Source organism: Sus scrofa, chromosome 16 (assembly GCF_054392235.1).
Source record: "Sus scrofa isolate SSC_HxYL_T2T_F1_AM1 chromosome 16, Sscrofa_HxYL_maternal_Yorkshire_Landrace_v2.0, whole genome shotgun sequence".
In the NCBI taxonomy this organism is placed as follows: domain Eukaryota; kingdom Metazoa; phylum Chordata; class Mammalia; order Artiodactyla; family Suidae; genus Sus; species Sus scrofa.
In genome coordinates this window covers 29,842,137-29,860,164 of record NC_139398.1, presented here as the reverse complement: position 1 = coordinate 29,860,164, position 18,028 = coordinate 29,842,137, and the positions used below count along the sequence as shown (strand labels likewise).

Below are 18,028 nucleotides of genomic sequence, written 5' to 3'. Positions count from 1 at the left end.
TATTCTAAAATTACCTATTAATTCCAGATCTCATTTTAACTTTTAGGATCACTTTAAAGAAGGAAAGCAGTATGGCTTCAGAGAGAGCATAGTTTAAACATTACTGAGTTCTGTTTACTAGCTGTGTGCTTGGACATTTCAGTTTTTATAAACCCTGATTTTCTCATCTATAAAACAAAGGTATTAGTTGTGACAATCTTATTGACTTTTATAAAAAAATGAATGACACATGAAAAGTATTTATCATGATGTTTAGTACACAGTATATATTAATACTTATTGCTTTGGATATGATGTCAGACCCACCCGGATTTGAATCTTTCTTCTAATTCTTCTTTTTCTTTAATTCTCGGTATTTAGTGACTTTGGATGGGTGATTCTTTGAGCTTTGTTAAAGTTCTTCAGTACAAGGTTTGGCACTGAGAAGCTGCTAGTGCTAATAGATTAATTACAGTTGTTACTGTTGATGTAAAATAAAACCTTGGACTGAAAAATTCCTGTCTTCAGCATCTATTTTTTATAAATATTCAAGTTCTTGAAACTTGAGAACTTAACTCTGTAATAAGATAAGCTCTGTCATTTGCGTTAGAGATGTTGATAAAATAAATCGAGTTTTAAGCCGTGTTGTATAGTTCATAGGAATTAGATCCATCAAAGGCCTCTTGAATTTGAAATAGCCTCCTAATAAAAAGAATTATTAAATCGCTTTACTGTTCTGATTCATTTCTTTGCTAGAGAGAGCACATCAGCAAGAAAGGCATGCAAATTGATGGTGATGTTAGAATCTCAACGCAGTCCTGTTCCGACAAGTTCTCTTAAGGTCTTCTTGAGTTGAGGTGGATCGAAAGCCTTGTTGGCTAAGTATAGAGTATTCCGGGAGTTTTATACTTTTATATGGTACATTTGTTACTACTTACAATACTAACTAAGGACTTTGATAACACAGCTAAAGATACCTAGATATATGTATTATGTACCTAATATCTTATCCTGTCCTCAGAAGCACAAAGAGGCCCCATAATCATTTCCGTCCTGCATCACTTGGCTTTCCATTTCCAGTGGCCCCCCTGCCCTGGATTTAGTAATTCAATGCCTGGAAACAGTAGAGTTAGATGTAACTGTTTAGGGAGGATTTTTTTTTTTTTTTTTTTTTTTTGCTTATTTTTGGTAGGATGAGTTAAGGGTTAGTGTTAGTATTAAATGTGTTTTAAGAAATGATAGGAGGCATTTGTATTACTTGATTGGCCAGTTGAGCTCTCAATCACCTGAGCTCCCAGTATGTAGGAAAATGATGCATTCTCTTTGGGTCTTAGAGAGAGAGATGAAAGTTTGAATAGAAAAGGAGATTCTGCCTTTCCAAATTTGTCTGTCTGAGAAGGGCTCTCGTTGTATGGACGAGAACTCCAAAGAAAATAAAGTGTATATAAGAGAAGAGGTCAAAGAAGAAATCCCCCAAAGTGATTTTAGTTGAAATAATGTGGGGAAAGGACCTCTCTTGCATAAATTGGCCAGCAGAGTTGCTTTTGGTAAAGAGTAAAGTTTTATACTCTTGCTCTTTCTCTCTTGACGATCTCTTTCTCTCCTTGGTACTTCTTTCCCCGACTAATGCAGCCACATCACGGTTTTTCCTCCCATATGTGTTCTGGTATTAATATTTGGAACTGTGACATATGGCTTTTTGATCCACACTCACATTTCAGATGCCTCAGAGGGACATAACTACCTTATTGTCCCCTTAGGGACCTCACCCTCAACCTGTATGAAACTGAACTTGTCATCTTCTTTGCATATTGAGTTTAGGATACTCAGAGAACACCCTATGTATTTCCTTATATTAATACCACTATGGAGTTCCCGTCGTGGCGCAGTGGTTAACGAATCCAACTAGGAACCATGAGGTTGCGGGTTCGGTCCCTGCCCTTGCTCAGTGGGTTGACGATCCGGCGTTGCCGTGAGCTGTGGTGTAGGTTGCAGACGCGGCTCGGATCCCACGTTGCTGTGGCTCTGGCGTAGGCCGGTGGCTACATCTCCAATTAGACCCCTAGCCTGGGAACCTCCATATGCCTTGGGAGCGGCCCAAAGAAATAGCAAAAAGACAAAAAAAAAAAAAAAAAAAAATACTACTATGATCCATCTTGTTTCCTAGTCCAGAAACCTAGAAATTATCCTCTATTCCTTCTTCTCTCTCATTCCCACATCAGAATGGACACTGCGTGTTTCTTTTTTCTTTTTCTTTCTTTTTTTTTTGTCTTTTCTAGGACCGCACCCGTGGCATATGAAGGTTCCCAGGCTAGGGGTCGAATCGGAGCTGTAGCTGCCAAGCCAACACGGGATCCGAGCCGGGCTGCACCACAGCTCACGGCAACACCGGATCCTTAACTCACTGAGCAAGGCCAGGGATCGCACCCGCAACCTCATGGTTCCTAGTCAGATTCATTAACCACGGAGCCACAACGGGAAATCCAAACACTGCGTATTTCTGTCACATCTATGTTATAAATTCTCCCTCCCGCCTTTAGTGTTCTCTTCATTTGGCTCCTGGACTGTTTGATTAGACTCCAGTCTGGTCTTCTGGTCTCTTGCTTTGCTCCCCTATAAGCTGTTCCCATCCTGTTTACATGGCAACCCACCCTTGTAAACTGGTGGTCTCTCACTGAAAGCACTTGAATGACTTCTTGTTGCCTTTAGGATAAGCTCTGAATCCTTAACACGGCTTGTAAGGTCTGCAAAATACAGGTCAAACTTCCTCTTGCTTCTCTGTCTCCATGTATTTCACTCCTGAGGAACTACCCAGGACTGACCAGTTCTTCCCCCGGCTCCCTGTTCTTTGTCTTATCCCTGATCTTCCCCAATTTAATTTTCTGGATGACCTGGAAAATCTCTCCCAGCTTTGAAGAGTCAATTCACATATTATCTTTTCTTTAGTTCTGTTTCACATTGTGCTTTTTTGCATATTTGTTTTTAATTGCACTTATAAGTTACCCTGTATCATAATCTATACTTACTTATATGCCTTGTTTCCTCTTTTAGATCCTTACCTTTTTTTTTTTTTTTTTTTTTTTTTTTTTTGTCTTTTGTTGTTGCTATTTCTTGGGCCGCTCCAGCGGCATATGGAGGTTCCCAGGCTAGGGGTTGAATCGGAGCTGTAGCCACCGGCCTACGCCAGAGCCACAGCAACGCAGGATCCGAGCCGCGTCTGCAACCTACACCACAGCTCACGGCAACGCCGGATCCTTAACCCACTGAGCAAGGGCAGGGACCGAACCCGCAACCTCATGGTTCCTAGTCGGATTCGTTAACCACTGCGCCACGACGGGAACTCCACCTTTTTTTTTTTAAGTTGGCTTATATTTATTTATTTTTATTTTTTATTTTTTATTTTTGGCCTATCCTAGGGCCGCATCCCACGGCATATGGAGGTTCCCAGGCTAGGGGTCTAATCGGAGCTGTAGCCACCCGCCTACTCCAGAGCCACAGCAACGTGGGATCCGAGCTGCGTCTGTGACCTGCACCACAGCTCAGGGCAATGCTGGATCCTTAACCCACTGAGCGAGGCCGGGGATCGAATCTGCAACCCCATGGTTCCTAGTCAGATTTGTCGCCACTGTGCCACAACGGGAACACCCAGAATCAATATTTTAAAAATATGAGTAATTGTACCAATTTACAGCTCTCAATTTTGTTTTGTTTTGTTTTGTTTTTTTAGGGCTGCATCCACGGCATATGGAAGGTTCCAGGCTAGGAGTTGAATCAGAGCTGCAGCTGCTGACCTACGCCACAGCCACAGCAACTTGGGATCCAAGCTGTGTCTGTGACCTATACCATAGCTCATGGTAACGCTGGATCCTTAACCCATTGAGCAAGGCCAAGGATCAAACCTGTGTACACATGGATGCTAGATGGGTTCGTTAACCCCTGAGTCATGACAGAGCTCCAGATATTTTTAAATGATTGTAGGAAGAAAGAACTTAAAGATGATAGTGGCCTTAGCATGTTGCTGTAGTTGGTTTCGAACTGATTACCACAAGAAGGCTGAAAATGGATCTCTCGTTAAAGCTAATTATGAATTTCACCCAAATTAGCTGTTGTCCTTCAGAAAAATAAAAAAGGAAGGGAGGGAGGGAGTAAGGGAAAAGAAAAAGCACCAAAGAGCTAAACTTCATTTCTGAGAAAAAGATTTCCAGCAGATGGCATTATAAGACTATTTTTGTTTTCCTCACCATTCCTTTTGCTGGTAGAATTAAAATTTGTTTCTGATTGCTATGGTTTGTAAAAACTATTACATCTGTGTAAAATCTTGTTATGGACAGATTGAGCGGCCAGAAAAGCCTACTTAACACATCTCTAGGGCTTCTGAGCCTATTATTTTCCCCAGCTAGTCAGCCAAGCCACTGCAATAACCTCCCACCCTCCCTTTCTTGTTCTTCCTTCATTCAAAAATATACTTACAGAAAAAACCTATTAAGTCTAGGCACTAGGCTAATGTCTGATGATACACTGGTGAAACAAAACAGATGTGGATTTATTTCATCTAAGCCTCCCTTCATTTTCACGCGTACCCTGAGTATTAGAATAGGTAATGAGAGGTGGATATCCTGGTGGCTTAGAGCTAGAGTCTAGAGCAAGAATTTCTAATTCACCAGCTGCCAGTTACCATTGGCAAAGTACCTGATGATGGCATCTATTTCCTCCACTGCACAATGGGGAGAGTAGTTGTACCTCTCTCACAGGGGTGGTTACACAAGTGACGGTATGTGAAGTAGTAGAGGAGTACCTAGCTTAGTGAGTGTTAGCTGTTATTATTATTTTTATTACCATGATTGCTTTTGTCCCAGAGTCAGAGAGGCAGCAACAGTTGTGTGTACTTCACTGACTTATGCATCTAGAACTGATGAACCGTCTGCCTGTTATCCTTGCTCTGCCTAAAGAGCCGAAGATTCTGAAAGATTTAAAAAACCCAAGAAAAAGCAGTATTTAATTGTGGTTTTATTAATTCTTAAGAGGCTATATGTTTGGTTTTAATAGATTCTTGTCATGTTTGTGTTGCTGCTGCTAATAGTTAATTAAGCACCAACATGATGCAGGTATCCTGTAGAGGCTGGGCCGGCTGGGTTCTTGCCATTAAAACCCCACAGTTGTGGTCAAGCTTCATGTGCAATATCGTTAGCAACTTAGATTAAGGTGAAAATTTCTTATTTGGTTCATGGCCTTCTGGGTCAGGCAGCAAACACATGTACAGTGTGAGCGCAGGAAGGTGTTTTGAAACTGAACCTCTCCTTGTTCTTATTGCAGATTCCACTGTGTAAAGTAATTAGATTCAATATAGACTACACGATTCATTTCATCGAAGAGATGATGCCTGAGGTAAGGGAAGATTATTTAACAGCTTGATGTAGTTTACTCTTTTGTTTATTCCATATGTATATCTTTAAAGCATTGAACTTGGCTAGCTCTGGCTTTTTGCTGTAAGAATACCCTTGAAGTATTGTATTCACTCTTGAAAGGACCAATCAGGTGTAGCTGTAGTCAGATGTAGCTTTAGGAGCAAGGTTAAAATTTGGGGAGTTTTCCAAGTTATTAACCTATGTTTGAACCCATTTCTCCTCGTCTTGCATCTACTGATAGTAACTTTACATCTGTTTTAGTTTGTTTTGGACAGGGGACAGCCTTTGGTTACTGGTCATTATCAGAGAGGAAATTAGAAGAGTGAAACTGAATCTGATAACCGTTGGAATAATCTTATTCATTATCTCCAGTGACAAGATCAATGCTTGGTTCATTTTTCTTCCCATGTATTTACATATTTTTCCTAATTGTTTTTCACTGCCGATGCTCAGCAGCAGATTTATCTAAATATATGCAAGAGGCTTAAAATTCCAAAGCAAGATTAATGTGAATCTCAGAATGATTCATTGCCTGATCTTGAATTTAGTGGTGACAACAAATCACACTAAGAAATAACAACTAGACAGCAAACAAGCTTGTGTACTTAACGTGGTGCTGGAGTCGGGGTTGATTTCCTGAGCCACTGGCTCCTCTTGCAAACCTTGTTTAACCGTGAGGCTCTGTTGAGGGCAGTGGAGCACCGAGGTGGATTGATGAGCATGACACGCATGCTTAGTTTGCACCTATTTCATTCTGGGCAAGTCCTGTTAATTCCACCTGTCTTTCAAAAAGAATTAAAGAGAAAGGGCCACCTTTTCGTTGTTCAGCTGAGAAGGGCTTTTTTTGCTTCCTTTTGATTTTTGAGGTCATAAGCCTCCATTTGCTATTGTAAAAGTTTATGACTTCTGGCGTGATCTCACGCAGGGTGATTTATGAACCCTGAGCAAAACAAGTAGGAGGAAGAATTATGAGACAAGTCTCACTTGCAAATATATCATCTGTTAAGCTTGTTTACAGCAGACATTTTAGTACAAAGTTTTCTAGTTTTTCTTAGCCCTTTGTTTGCCTTCATTAAGAATTTGAACTTTTTTAGCACAGAGACCTCTTTTCATGGTCGCTCTAAATAGTGGTTCTAGGTGTGTTTGTGGGGTGGAGGTGAGAAGGGGTAAGGTGGGGTTGCTGAGGATAATCCTATCTGAGCTGGCCACCCAGTGTGTAATTTGAACTAACTAGAAGCTCCCAGGAGATTCTAATATGTTTTCTAATTGGTTAGAAAATTATGACATAAACATGACTTTAATTTTTTTAAGTTTCACATCATTTTATTTGTATGTTGGAAAGGGCCAAGTTCATATGTTCTTAGACATCCTAATGGCATCGTTGCCTACTTCATTAATGTCTCAAGCCAATGAGCCATTATAGGATGGTGGACAAACTTTTTAGGAGGCTACATTGTTTTATTATAGTTTCAGTAGACACTTTTTTTTTTTTTTTATTGTCTTTTTGCCATTTCTTGGGCCGCTGCCATGGCATATGGAGATTCCCAGGCTAGGGGTCTAATTGGAGCCATAGCTACCAGCCTACGCCAGAGCCACAGCAATGTGGGATCCGAGCTGCATCTGCAACCTACACCACAGCTCACGGCAATGCCGGATCGTTAACCCACTGAGCAAGGGCAGGGACTGAACCCACAACCTCATGGTTCCTAGTCGGATTCGTTAACCACTGCGCCACGATGGGAACTCCTCAATAGACACTTTTTTAAGACACTTGACTAGAACAAGCTGAACCTCCAGTTAATATATATTTGCATACTATAGTTATTTGGTTTTGCTTTATTTTTCAGAATTTTTGTGTGAAAGGACTCGAACTCTTTTCATTATTCCTATTCAGAGATATTTTGGAATTATATGACTGGAATCTTAAAGGTAAATAATAGGATTTAGAGAAAAGTGGAAGGCTCCTTGAAGAAAGAATGTTATAGCATATGTGAGAACTCTTATAGAAGTGAGTGGGTATTAATTTCAATGATAGTTGAAATTCCTCTTTTGAAATGCCCAGGGAAAATTGTGTTATACATAGGAATGTTTGACGTGAATATCATTTGACATGAATAAGTTCTTATGGAGCTTATTTTAGTATGAGGTAAGTGTCCATTACTGAAGATTACCATTACCTGTTAACTGAGAAGATGGTATCAGTTTGTTGAGTAACTACCTTGATCTGTGTGCATTGGGGAAAATCTTATTAGTTAATATTTTAAATCCATTGAACTTTATTGTAATGAACTTCTTCCAAGATGACAGTTTATTAAAACAGAACTTTAGTTAGCCCTCAGAACACACACAGACACTCTGAGCTACGTCAGTTCAAAACTTGATATTTGGTTCTTGAGTAATCATTCACTCTTTTGGAAATGCCTGTATTCCAGCAGACATTTGTTTATTTTTAGAACAGTATATTGATGAATGGCTTTTCAAACCAAGTTTTTAATAGTATTTCTCTCTTTTTTTTCCCCCAGTTATATTGATTAAAATGGAGTGGAATGAAAACACCAACATATTATATATCATGCAATAATTGAGTTATAACAAAGTCTATCTTTGAATTTCTAAAAACAGATTTACCGTATATATAATATATCGCATATATCCTTGAGGCTTCCATTCTTCTCTTACTTTGGGTAGTCTCCTCACTGCAGTCTTCATGGGATGTTTGTGGCAGTTACCACATGATGGATTTAGTTGTTGAGGAGGAGGGGCACTGTTTTTTACGATCCTCTTTCTGGTGGTGTTTTTTTGTAGTTATCATAAATCTCAGGAATTAAGTTGCAGTGTTTGTTTCCTAAGGCAGTTTTATTTATTTTTTCTTTCCTTCCACTTGTTTGCTTTAGGTCCTTTGTTTGAAGATAGTCCTCCCTGCTGCCCAAGATTTCATTTCATGCCACGTTTTGTAAGATTTCTTCCAGGTAAATCTTTTGGCTTGTCAGTGACCTGGTGAGAGAGTGCATCTGAAAATAAGCCTGCCATTTTCCTTTCAGTCTTTAGGGACAGCTTTCCTGCCTCAGACACTTAATTATCTACTTCTCAGGTCAGGCTTGAAAATGTAAAATTATACATGTAAAACACACCATAATTTCTGGTAGCCCCAAATTAGATGAGCAGTGGGAGAATTGATTTATAAATTTTGAGTCTTGGTAAAATATCATGCAAATATTAAAATTAATATGGAAAAATACATGTGGCTTAAAATGCATATAGTTAATTAGAAAACAGTTATAAAATTTTATAAACAATATGATTACGCTAAAATTATTGCAGTAGTTGTATTAAGATAGTTGTATTATTGGTGGTTTTTTCCTATTTTTTGACATATATGTTTATTCATTTTATAGTAATAATATATCTTTTATGAAATTAAAAATATATAAGTATATGACTTCTATATTTTTTAAAGCAATATTTTAACAACTTTAAAATTTTTGTCAAGAGGCTAGCTGTGAGTTAAGGCATTATATTTAGTGTTTTAAAAATGGTTGTTTTTAACAAAGCCTTTGGATGCTTTTTGTTTGCAAAATCTTCACCATCAAAGAGAATTCATCTCTGGAATCTCATTTTCCTATATCTCACTTTCTGGTGACATCTGACTATACTTCCAGCCTCTTGTTCCCTTATGCCCTTTGCTTCTGCTCGAATCTTCTTTTTCTCTCCCTGTGTGCAGCTACCTTTCTTTACTTTCCTGCTTAAGTCCTGTCTTCCGACTTCTGTCTCAGCTCTAGTGGCCTGTGCCCCTTGTGCCCCTCTTTCCTTCCATGGAAATGTTATTTCAACCATTTGTCTTTTCTTCTTCCATGTTCAGGCCACTGAGTGATATGGGAGAAAAAAAAAAATACTGCTGCAATAAATCTGTGGTTTACGGTTTGAGTTGGGGAGCTTTTCATCGTGTGAGCTGTCTGCCATGTGCACATAGCAGCAGTTTCAGAAATTCAGGCCTCTGTTTATGCTTTCCTCCTCATGTCTGGTCCTCCTGGGGCCGGGAGCCCTTGCCTCCCCCATGCCTCTGGACCCTGCCCTGAGCCTGTCAGATTCTGGGCCATTCACAGCCTGGCTCTATTTTTGTGACACCCCTACCCTGCTACAGCTGCTGACACCAAAGCCAGCCTCCAAAATGCCAAAACCAGTGGACACCTTTTAGCTTAGTCTCCCCCCAGTGTGGGCTCTTGGCCCTGTCTGTCTGCTGAGCTCGCCTTACTTTTCTTCTAGCTCTCTGACTCATCCTCTGTGGCTTTGGTTTCTTGTCTACCCACTCTAGTTTAGCTTTTCCTCCAGAGGTTGTCCTCGGTACCCTTTCCTCAGTTCACTCAGTCCCAAGGGCTTATCTTTATTTTGGGATAGGGTTAATCATATTTTTAGTATTATTGTTAATGTTTATATTGTTTGGAAAATGCTTTCAAAAGGTTTTCTCTTTTGGAATCTAGTTTTATTTTATCGAGGGCCCCCCTTTTTTTTCTTTTCAAGTGAATGCTTCTATGATTTTATAATGGAGCCATAGCAGTAAACTTATTAGAAAATGATGTTAGAGTTTGTTGAAAAGCCATTCCTTTCTATATCTATCTGCCTCTAGGCCTTTTATGACCAAACAAATCTCTAAGAGAAAGTGGATACTTTTAAAAATCATCGTAAAGAAAAATCTCATGTCAGATATTTACTTTGTGGGATTTCAACTCTCACAAAATGTTTCTCATAACCGCGTAGGGATAACACTTAGGTTGTCGTAAAGAAAAAGGTCTATTGATTTATTTTTAAACAGGATTTGCTTTTTCATTAGGCTTCCTTTCGAAAATATACTTATTCAAAAAAAAAAAAAACAAAAAAACAAAACACAAAACCCTGAAGGATACAGAAAAATGCCTAGTATATAAAATGCATTTTGGTATTGGATGGTAAATTGTGTTTGGTTCATTTTTTATAATATGACTTCACTAAAGATCTTTAGGCAATGGCGCGTTAAAAAGGAAAACACATTTTGATGTGTATTTTCATTTTTTTCTGTGCATAGATTTTTCCCATAGTAGAATCATACTGATGTATGTTTTGCATCCTAATTTTGTGGTCGTTGTATTGATACATGTTTTGCATCCTAATTTTTAATAATTAATTGAGCAGATAGTTTTTGGGGTTTTTTTGTTTTTTGTTTTTTTTTGGCCAAGCCTGCAGAGTATAGAAGTTCTTGGGCTGGGGTCAAACCTGTGCCACAGCAGTTACCCAGGCTGCTGCAGTGACAATGCAGGATCCTTAACCTGCTGCACCACAGCAGGTGGATATTTTTAAAGATCATGATATGTAGTAACAAATTTCTTGTCAGAAGAATTGTATCAGTTTATGCTGCGATGAAAAAGGCATTATTAGTCTTCTTCCCCATTTTGGACCCTCCCTCTATCCCTCCTTCCTTCCTTATTTTTAGAATTTTCAGCTGTAGTTCCATGAGACTAAGGAGTAAATTGTCTTGTATCAGTAGTAACATACTTCTTGGCACATAGCAGGGGCTCAGTAAATACTTGTTTACCGTCTTTAATTGGTCATAATAGTGCCTTAGTTAAATACGAGTGTATTTTGTTACTAATGAGAGTGAATGTGCTTTTCAAACATTCTTTGGGATTGTTTCTCTCTCTCTCTTTTTTTTTTTTTTTTTGCCATTTCTTGGGCACGCTCCCATGGCATATGGAGGTTCCCAGGCTAGGGGTCTAATCGGAGCTGTAGCCACCGAGCTACGCCAGAGCCACAGCAATAGCAGATCTGAGCCGTGTCTGTGACCTACACTACAGCTCACGGCAACGCCCGATCCTTAACCCACTGAGCAAGGCCAGAGATCGAATCTGAAACCTCATGGTTCCTAGTCGGTTTCGTTAACCACTGTGCCACGACGGGAACTCCTGTTTCTCATTTTTAAAAAATAAACTTTTGATTGAGGTAGAACGCAAGTACTGAAAAGTGCACATATCATAAATATAAAACTCAATAAATTTTCAAAGTGAATGTTGACTGTGCACTCAGCACCCAGCTCAAGAATACCAACATCTGAGAGCCCCTTTCCAGTCACTATCCAGCCCCTCAAGGTAGCCTCTCTTCTGACTTGAAAATACCATGTATTACTTTTACCTGTCTTTGAATTATAAAAATTAGAACTGTGTATTCTTTTTTGTTTCTGTCTTCTTTTGTATTATGTGTTTTCGAGACACCTATTGTTCCAGTGAACTGTAGTTGTCTCATTCTCATACGAATGAGATGTATTTAACCTGTCCGTGATTAATGGACATTTAGGCATTTTCAGTTTTTGATTCTTTCAGATAGCATACATGTGTTCACCAAACACTTTGTACATGCCTTTTGGTGAGCATATATTTATTCTTTTTTATAGAGGATGTGTACCCAGGAGTGGAAATTCTGGATGTGTTCATACTAAGCTTTGTAGATATTTTCAGTTTTCCAAAGTGATTGTACCATTTTACTGTCCTACCTGCGGTATATATGAGAGTTCAAGGTAGTCTACATTTTTACCAACACTTGGCATTTTTCTCTTTTGCAGGTTAGCCGTTCTGATGAGTATTCAGATGTATCCCATTATGGTTTTAATTTTCATTTCCCTAGTGACTAATGCAATGGAGCGCCATTTCATATATTAACTGACCATTTAGATGTTGCCTTTTGAAGTGGCTGTTCAAGTTTTTAGCTCATTTTTCTGTTGAGTTACATCTTCCTTTTTCTCATTTATTTGTAGGTATTTTATATACACATATACTGTATATGAGTTTTTTGTTATATATATATATTGCTGATACCTTTTCTGTGATTACTTTTTTACCATCTTAATGGCGATTTTTGATGTATAGAAATTCTTAATTTTAACATGGTCCAACTTAAGTATTTTTTCTTTATGCTTAGAGCTTTCTGTACCTTGTTTGTGAAATCTTTGCCTACCCCAGGGTCATCAAGAAACTCTTCTATATCTTCTACACATTTAGGTCTATAATCTGTCGCAAATTTGTTTTTACAAATGGTATGAGATATGGTGTTCCCACTGTGGCTCAGCAGTAACGAACCTGACTAGAATCCGTGAGGACGAGATTTTGATCCCTGGCCTTCTTCAGTGGATTAAGGATGCGGTGTTGCTGTGGCTGTGGCTGTGGCGTAGGCCTGCAGCTGTGGATCCAATTAGACTCCTAGCCTGGGAACTTGCATATGCTATGGGTGTGGTCCTACAAAGACAAAACAAAAACAAAAACAAAACAACACCAAATGGTATGAGATGGGGTCAAGAGTCATTATTTTCAACTTGACATCCATTTGACACAGCACCATTTATTAAGACCATTCCTTCTTCACAAAATTGATGTGTTACTTTTGCCTTTAATTGTGTCGACTTGTGTGTGTGTGTGTGTGTGTACACAAACAATACAAAGATATACAAAGTAGACGTGTGAAAATGAGTAGGTGCTATAAATGGTTTGATTTGTATTTAACTTGTAGAGAGAGAATTATGCTTTTTTCTTTTAACAGTAAATATGTTCTACTACTTAACCTTTTTACTCAACTATTTCAGAATCCTCTATGAAAATACATTGCCCAATTTTTAACACCTGTATGGTATTCCACAGTAGGAATGAGCATTAATAGGACATCAATTTTGTTACTAGTTCTTCTAGTGTTGAGTATTTTGGAGGTCTATATTTTTCCCCCATTACATATAAATATGTCAGGAATAGTCTTGTGCATCTATCCTTTTGCATTTGTGACAGTATTTCTATAAGATAGATTTCTAGAAGAGAAATTGTTAAGGCAATATGAACTTTTTTTTCTTTTTTTTTTGTCTTTTTGCCATTTCTTGAGCTGCTCCCGCGGCGTATGGAGGTTCCCAGGCTAGGGGTCCAATCGGAGCTGTAGCAGTAACGAACCTGACTAGAATCCGTGAGGACGAGATTTTGAGACACAGCAACTCGGGATCCGAGCCGCGTCTGCAACCTACACCACAGCTCACAGCAACGCCGGATCGTTAACCCACTAAGCAAGGGCAGGGACCGAACCCGCAACCTCACGGTTCCTAGTCGGATTCGTTAACCACTGCGCCATGACAGGAACTCCAATATGAACATTTTAAATTTGGAAATTTGTTCTCTGTGGAAAGGAGACATAATTTGTAGTTCTACTTCTTTCTTTCTTTTCTTTTTTTTTTTCCGTCTTCTTAGGTCCATACTGGAAGTTCCGAGCTAGGGGTCAAATTTGAGCTGTAGTCACTGGCCTACGCCACAACCACTTCAGATCTGAGCCACAGGTGCGTCACGCCACAGCTTGCAGCAGCACCAGATCCTTAGCCCATTAAGCAAGGCCAGGGATCAAACCCACATCCTCATATAGGCTAGTCGGGTTCTTAACCCACTGAGCCATAAAGAGAACTCCCCTTATTTGTAGTTCTAACCAACATTTTTAACAGTACCCTTTTTCTATACATCTGCCAACACTGGATATTACTAGTCATCTGATAAGTAAAAAGTCATCTCACTGTTATTATCTGCATCTTACTTGAACTCCTGTGAGAATGAGCAGCTTTTATATATTTCAGATATTTCGTGGTCTTCTCATTCTCATTGGATTTTTATATATGTCAGTTTATTATAATATATAATTTATTAAAGTTTATCAGTCATCATAATTTTTCTCTAGTTTCTCAGTGGACCTACTTTGAAGACATCTGTTTCAGTTGCTTTATACAGATTTATCCAAAATTAAGCTTACAGTGTAAACCAAGGATTGTTCAGTACAGCTCAGTTTACCAAAAGTCAGATCATAGAACATCCAGTTTATTGATATTTGAAGAGTTTTCTCAAGTTGTTGTTTCTTTCTTATTCCTGCCTCTACCTTTGGTAGCCATATAGTTTTTTGTTTGTTCGTTCGTTTGTTTTGGTCTTTTTCCTTTTTTTTTAAGGCCACACCCATGGCATATGGAGGTTCCCAGGCTAGGGGTCAAATTGTAGCTGTAGCTGCCAGCCTACACCACAGCCACAGCAACATGGTATCTGAATCATGTCTGCAACCTACACCACAGCTCATAGCAACGTCAGATCCTTAACCCACTGCGTGAGGCCAGGGATCGAACCCGAGTCCACATGGATACTGGTCGGGTTTGTTAACCACTGAGCCATGATCGGAACTCCCAGTAGCCATATGCTTGATAAGCTTTCTCTTAGAGCCATTTGAGGTTTTATCCTAACTGCAGGCAGGACTCTGGCAGGGTGTAATTCAAGAGAGGAAGGCTGCACTTACAGGAAAGCCTTCTCATTGTTTATATCATTATGGTAGTAAAGCTTTGAGGATCCTGAATCAATTTCGCAAATTGACTATCTAGCAGATTGATTTTTGGAAACTGTCCCATTCTGGAGAAGTAGTTCTTTAGGTGTGGCTGACAGAGGGCCAGAGGGTCAGAGAGTATGTCAGAATTCCCAAGAGGCAAGTGTAATTTGTAAAAAAACATCAGTTGCTATAGCATCTTACTGTAACTTTCTGTTTGGAAGATTTAGAAAATACTGTGTTGTTAATGCAAATCTTCAAAACTTAAGATTATATAAAGTTGGCTTAGGAATATACAAGAGACCTGGAGACACAGTTATGTAGTTATTCTTTCTCAGTATAGGGAAAATGGAAGGTATTTTTATATTTCCTGAAATTGAGTGTTACACTGTTGAGAAAGACTCGTTTCACCAGCTATATTCCTAACACAAGTTCCCTAACAAATGACCCCACCCCCTCAAATAACCATATAAATAATCAAGCAATATAAACTGGGAGAATTGGGTCTCTAAGAAACAGTTTATAAAGTCTGTCAGTTCATTAATGACTGTCCAGATTCATTCCCTGAAACACAAACTCCAGTTCTTCCCGAATAATGAGCCGTTGTCACAGTTCCAGCCCCAGTGCTGGCAGAATTCCTGCTAACCTTAGCTTACCCGCTCTAATTTCTCATTTATATCGTGTCCTATTTATCTCAGCCAACGAGATAAAAATTACTTCCTAGCCCTCTGTGACATAGTTCCATAAATCCCCAACATAAACATGTAGCAAAGTAGACAAACCAAAAGAGCCAATTCATTAACATTAGTAAACTCATGGCAGTCTGCAAGCAAGTGGTCACGTTATTTATCTGCTTCAGAAAGTCATTCCACAAATATTTGTGGAGTGTCTCTTTTGCCAGGCTGGGTGTGAGGCTGCAGCCCTTGCCCCATGGGCTGGAGCAGGACTCTCTCGTCTTGTCTGCCTTTCCTTACCCTTCCAGAAGGATTGTACCTTAATTCCCATCCTGGAGCAGCCACCCCCCGCCTTGATAAGCCTTTCACCTCAGATTCTCTGTCCCAAGTTTCTACTTTTTCACATTGGTAAATATCTATGTTTTTAGGTTTTAGTTGCTATTTAAAATATTTAGCAGACTTCCACGGAGGTTAACAGTTTGGCCTTCAGCATTACCACCTGCACCTAATGTGTATATGTTTTTAAGAACCTATTTCTGGAGTTCCCGTGGTGGCGCAGTGGTTAACGAATCCGACTAGGAACCATGAGGTTGCGGGTTCGATCCCTGCCATTGCTCAGTGGGTTAACGATCCGGCGTTGCCGTGAGCTGTGGTGTAGGTTGCAGACCCGGCTCGGATCCCGCGTTGCTGTGGCTCTGGCGTAGGCCGGTGGCTACAGCTCCAATTCGACCCCTAGCCTGGGAACCTCCATATGCCGCGGGAGCGGCCCAAGAAATAGCAAAAAGACCAAAAAAAAAAAAAAAAAAAAAAAAAAGAACCTATTTCTGGTTCCATGCTGCTGTAAAGCTCTCCTCCCTCAGCAGCTTTGCACCCAGACTAGGTAGACGTGTTCTCAGAAGCACTGGGTGGCCATACCTGCTTCGTCTCACAGGTATTCTTCTCCTCAGTTGGGCAGTTCCCTTGGTTTGTAGGTTTAAGTATTCCTCAATTCCAGTAGCTCTTGAATTTTTTAGTCTTTTCACTTTAAATCCCAATACCCCTAGTCCTTTTCACTTTTATTTGAAATGCCCTGAAGTCTGCCGCTTGCAACTGCTTGAGGGGAGATTCCAGCTCCAATTTGTATTCCTGGATTTGTGGACCTTTGTTCCTCCTACCAGGCACCAACTTCCTCCAGTAAAATCTAAATCTTTTGTAATCCTTATAGCAAAACAACACTCTGCTCCTTATGGTATCCTAGACTCTTTATGTATCCATAGAGGCCTGCAGTACTCTTGAGTAATCTTACCAAATATAACGATTCCTAGCTAACTGCTATTTTACCCTTTCCTTGATTCCTAGCAAATCTTGTCAGTGTGGCTGATCTCTGGGCTCTCCAGGTTTCCCTTCTCCCTGCTGTTGTGTGGGTATACACACACAGTGTGAGTCAGCTGACTCTGGCTTTAGAGTTCTCTTATCCACCTGCTCACCTCAGGCCCCCTAGAAGCAGAGATTACCATGGGCTCAGATGACAGACAGGCATTATGGGTTTGCTGGGTGCTTTAGCAAAGAGGGGAACATCATTGACTGAGAAAGACATGCCGCATGCAGATGGATCGAAATGCCTTTTGAGACAGACTCTGAGAAATATGCCCTTAACCATGAAAATCTGTTAATCAAAGGTGACTCTTGGGTTTAAGGCAGATGTTTTATAATGAAGCATAAATTTTTTTTTTTACTGCTGTAAACATTAATATGAATAGTAGATAGAACACGTCTTTGTGTGTGTTGATTATATTTTGTACATTAGTTACTTCTTAGTTGTTTTTTTTTTTTTTAATGTTTTGTTTTGTTTTTTTAGGGCCACACATGAGGCATATGGAAGTTTCCAGGCTAGGGGTAGAATGGGAGCTACAGCTGCCAGCCTGTGCCACAACCACAGCAATGTGGGATCTGATCCGAGTTTTGCGACCTACACCACAGCTCACAGCAATACCAGATTCTTAAGTCACTGAGCAAGGCCAGGGATTGAACCCACATCCTTGTGGATACTAGTCGAAGTCCTTTTCCCTGTGCCACAATGGGAACTCCCAGTTTGTTTTTTTAAATTAGAGACTCTGTGTCTTTGATTAAAAGAACTCTCTTCTCAGAATGTTATCTGCAAAGATTCCTCTAGGAACAGTTGTGATTAATCACCGTTAGCCAGTGTGCTTCCTGAATACCTAGATCTTGTGTTTTTGTTTGTTTTTTTCCCATAATTACTATACAGGAGAACTCATAGTTCACATAATGGTGAAAAACATGCTCCCATCTGAGAATCAGCTCCAGAGCTCTTACTCTGCTCTGTAAGGCTTTGCAAGATCTGACTTCCCTGCTTGCCTCCCTTATGCTCACCTCCTTACTTCACTCCATCCATGCCCTCCTCTTTGCAGTCCCTGGAACACATCGATCCCATTCTACCTTACTGCTTTTGCTGTTTTTTCTACCCAAGACACTCTTCCCCAGTTAGCTGAAAGGGGCTCTTCTCTTTCTTTCAAGTCTTTGCTCACGTGGTACCTTTTCAAAGATGCCTTTCCTGATCCCCCCTTTTATGTATAGTTGCCCAATTAATTTTTCTACATAGCATTCATCTCTGATATATTATGATGTAGG

General features: G+C 39.7%; 1 protein-coding gene across 14 annotated transcripts in view; it reads left to right on the top strand.

The window, feature by feature from the left end:
* The window catches only part of DROSHA (drosha ribonuclease III), a 120,869-nt gene that overhangs the window by 36,318 nt on the left and 66,523 nt on the right, over nt 1–18,028 (top strand). For all 14 annotated transcript variants that reach the window (XR_014831091.1, XM_085002022.1, XM_085002018.1 and 11 more), the window contains 3 exons: nt 5,293–5,364; nt 7,232–7,313; nt 8,279–8,353. Coding sequence is in view for 13 of the 14 variants with exons in the window: in XM_085002022.1 (XP_084858148.1) it covers nt 5,293–5,364; nt 7,232–7,313; nt 8,279–8,353 (229 nt within the window). In the remaining variant the exon portion in view is untranslated. The remainder of the gene's footprint in view (nt 1–5,292; nt 5,365–7,231; nt 7,314–8,278; nt 8,354–18,028) is intronic.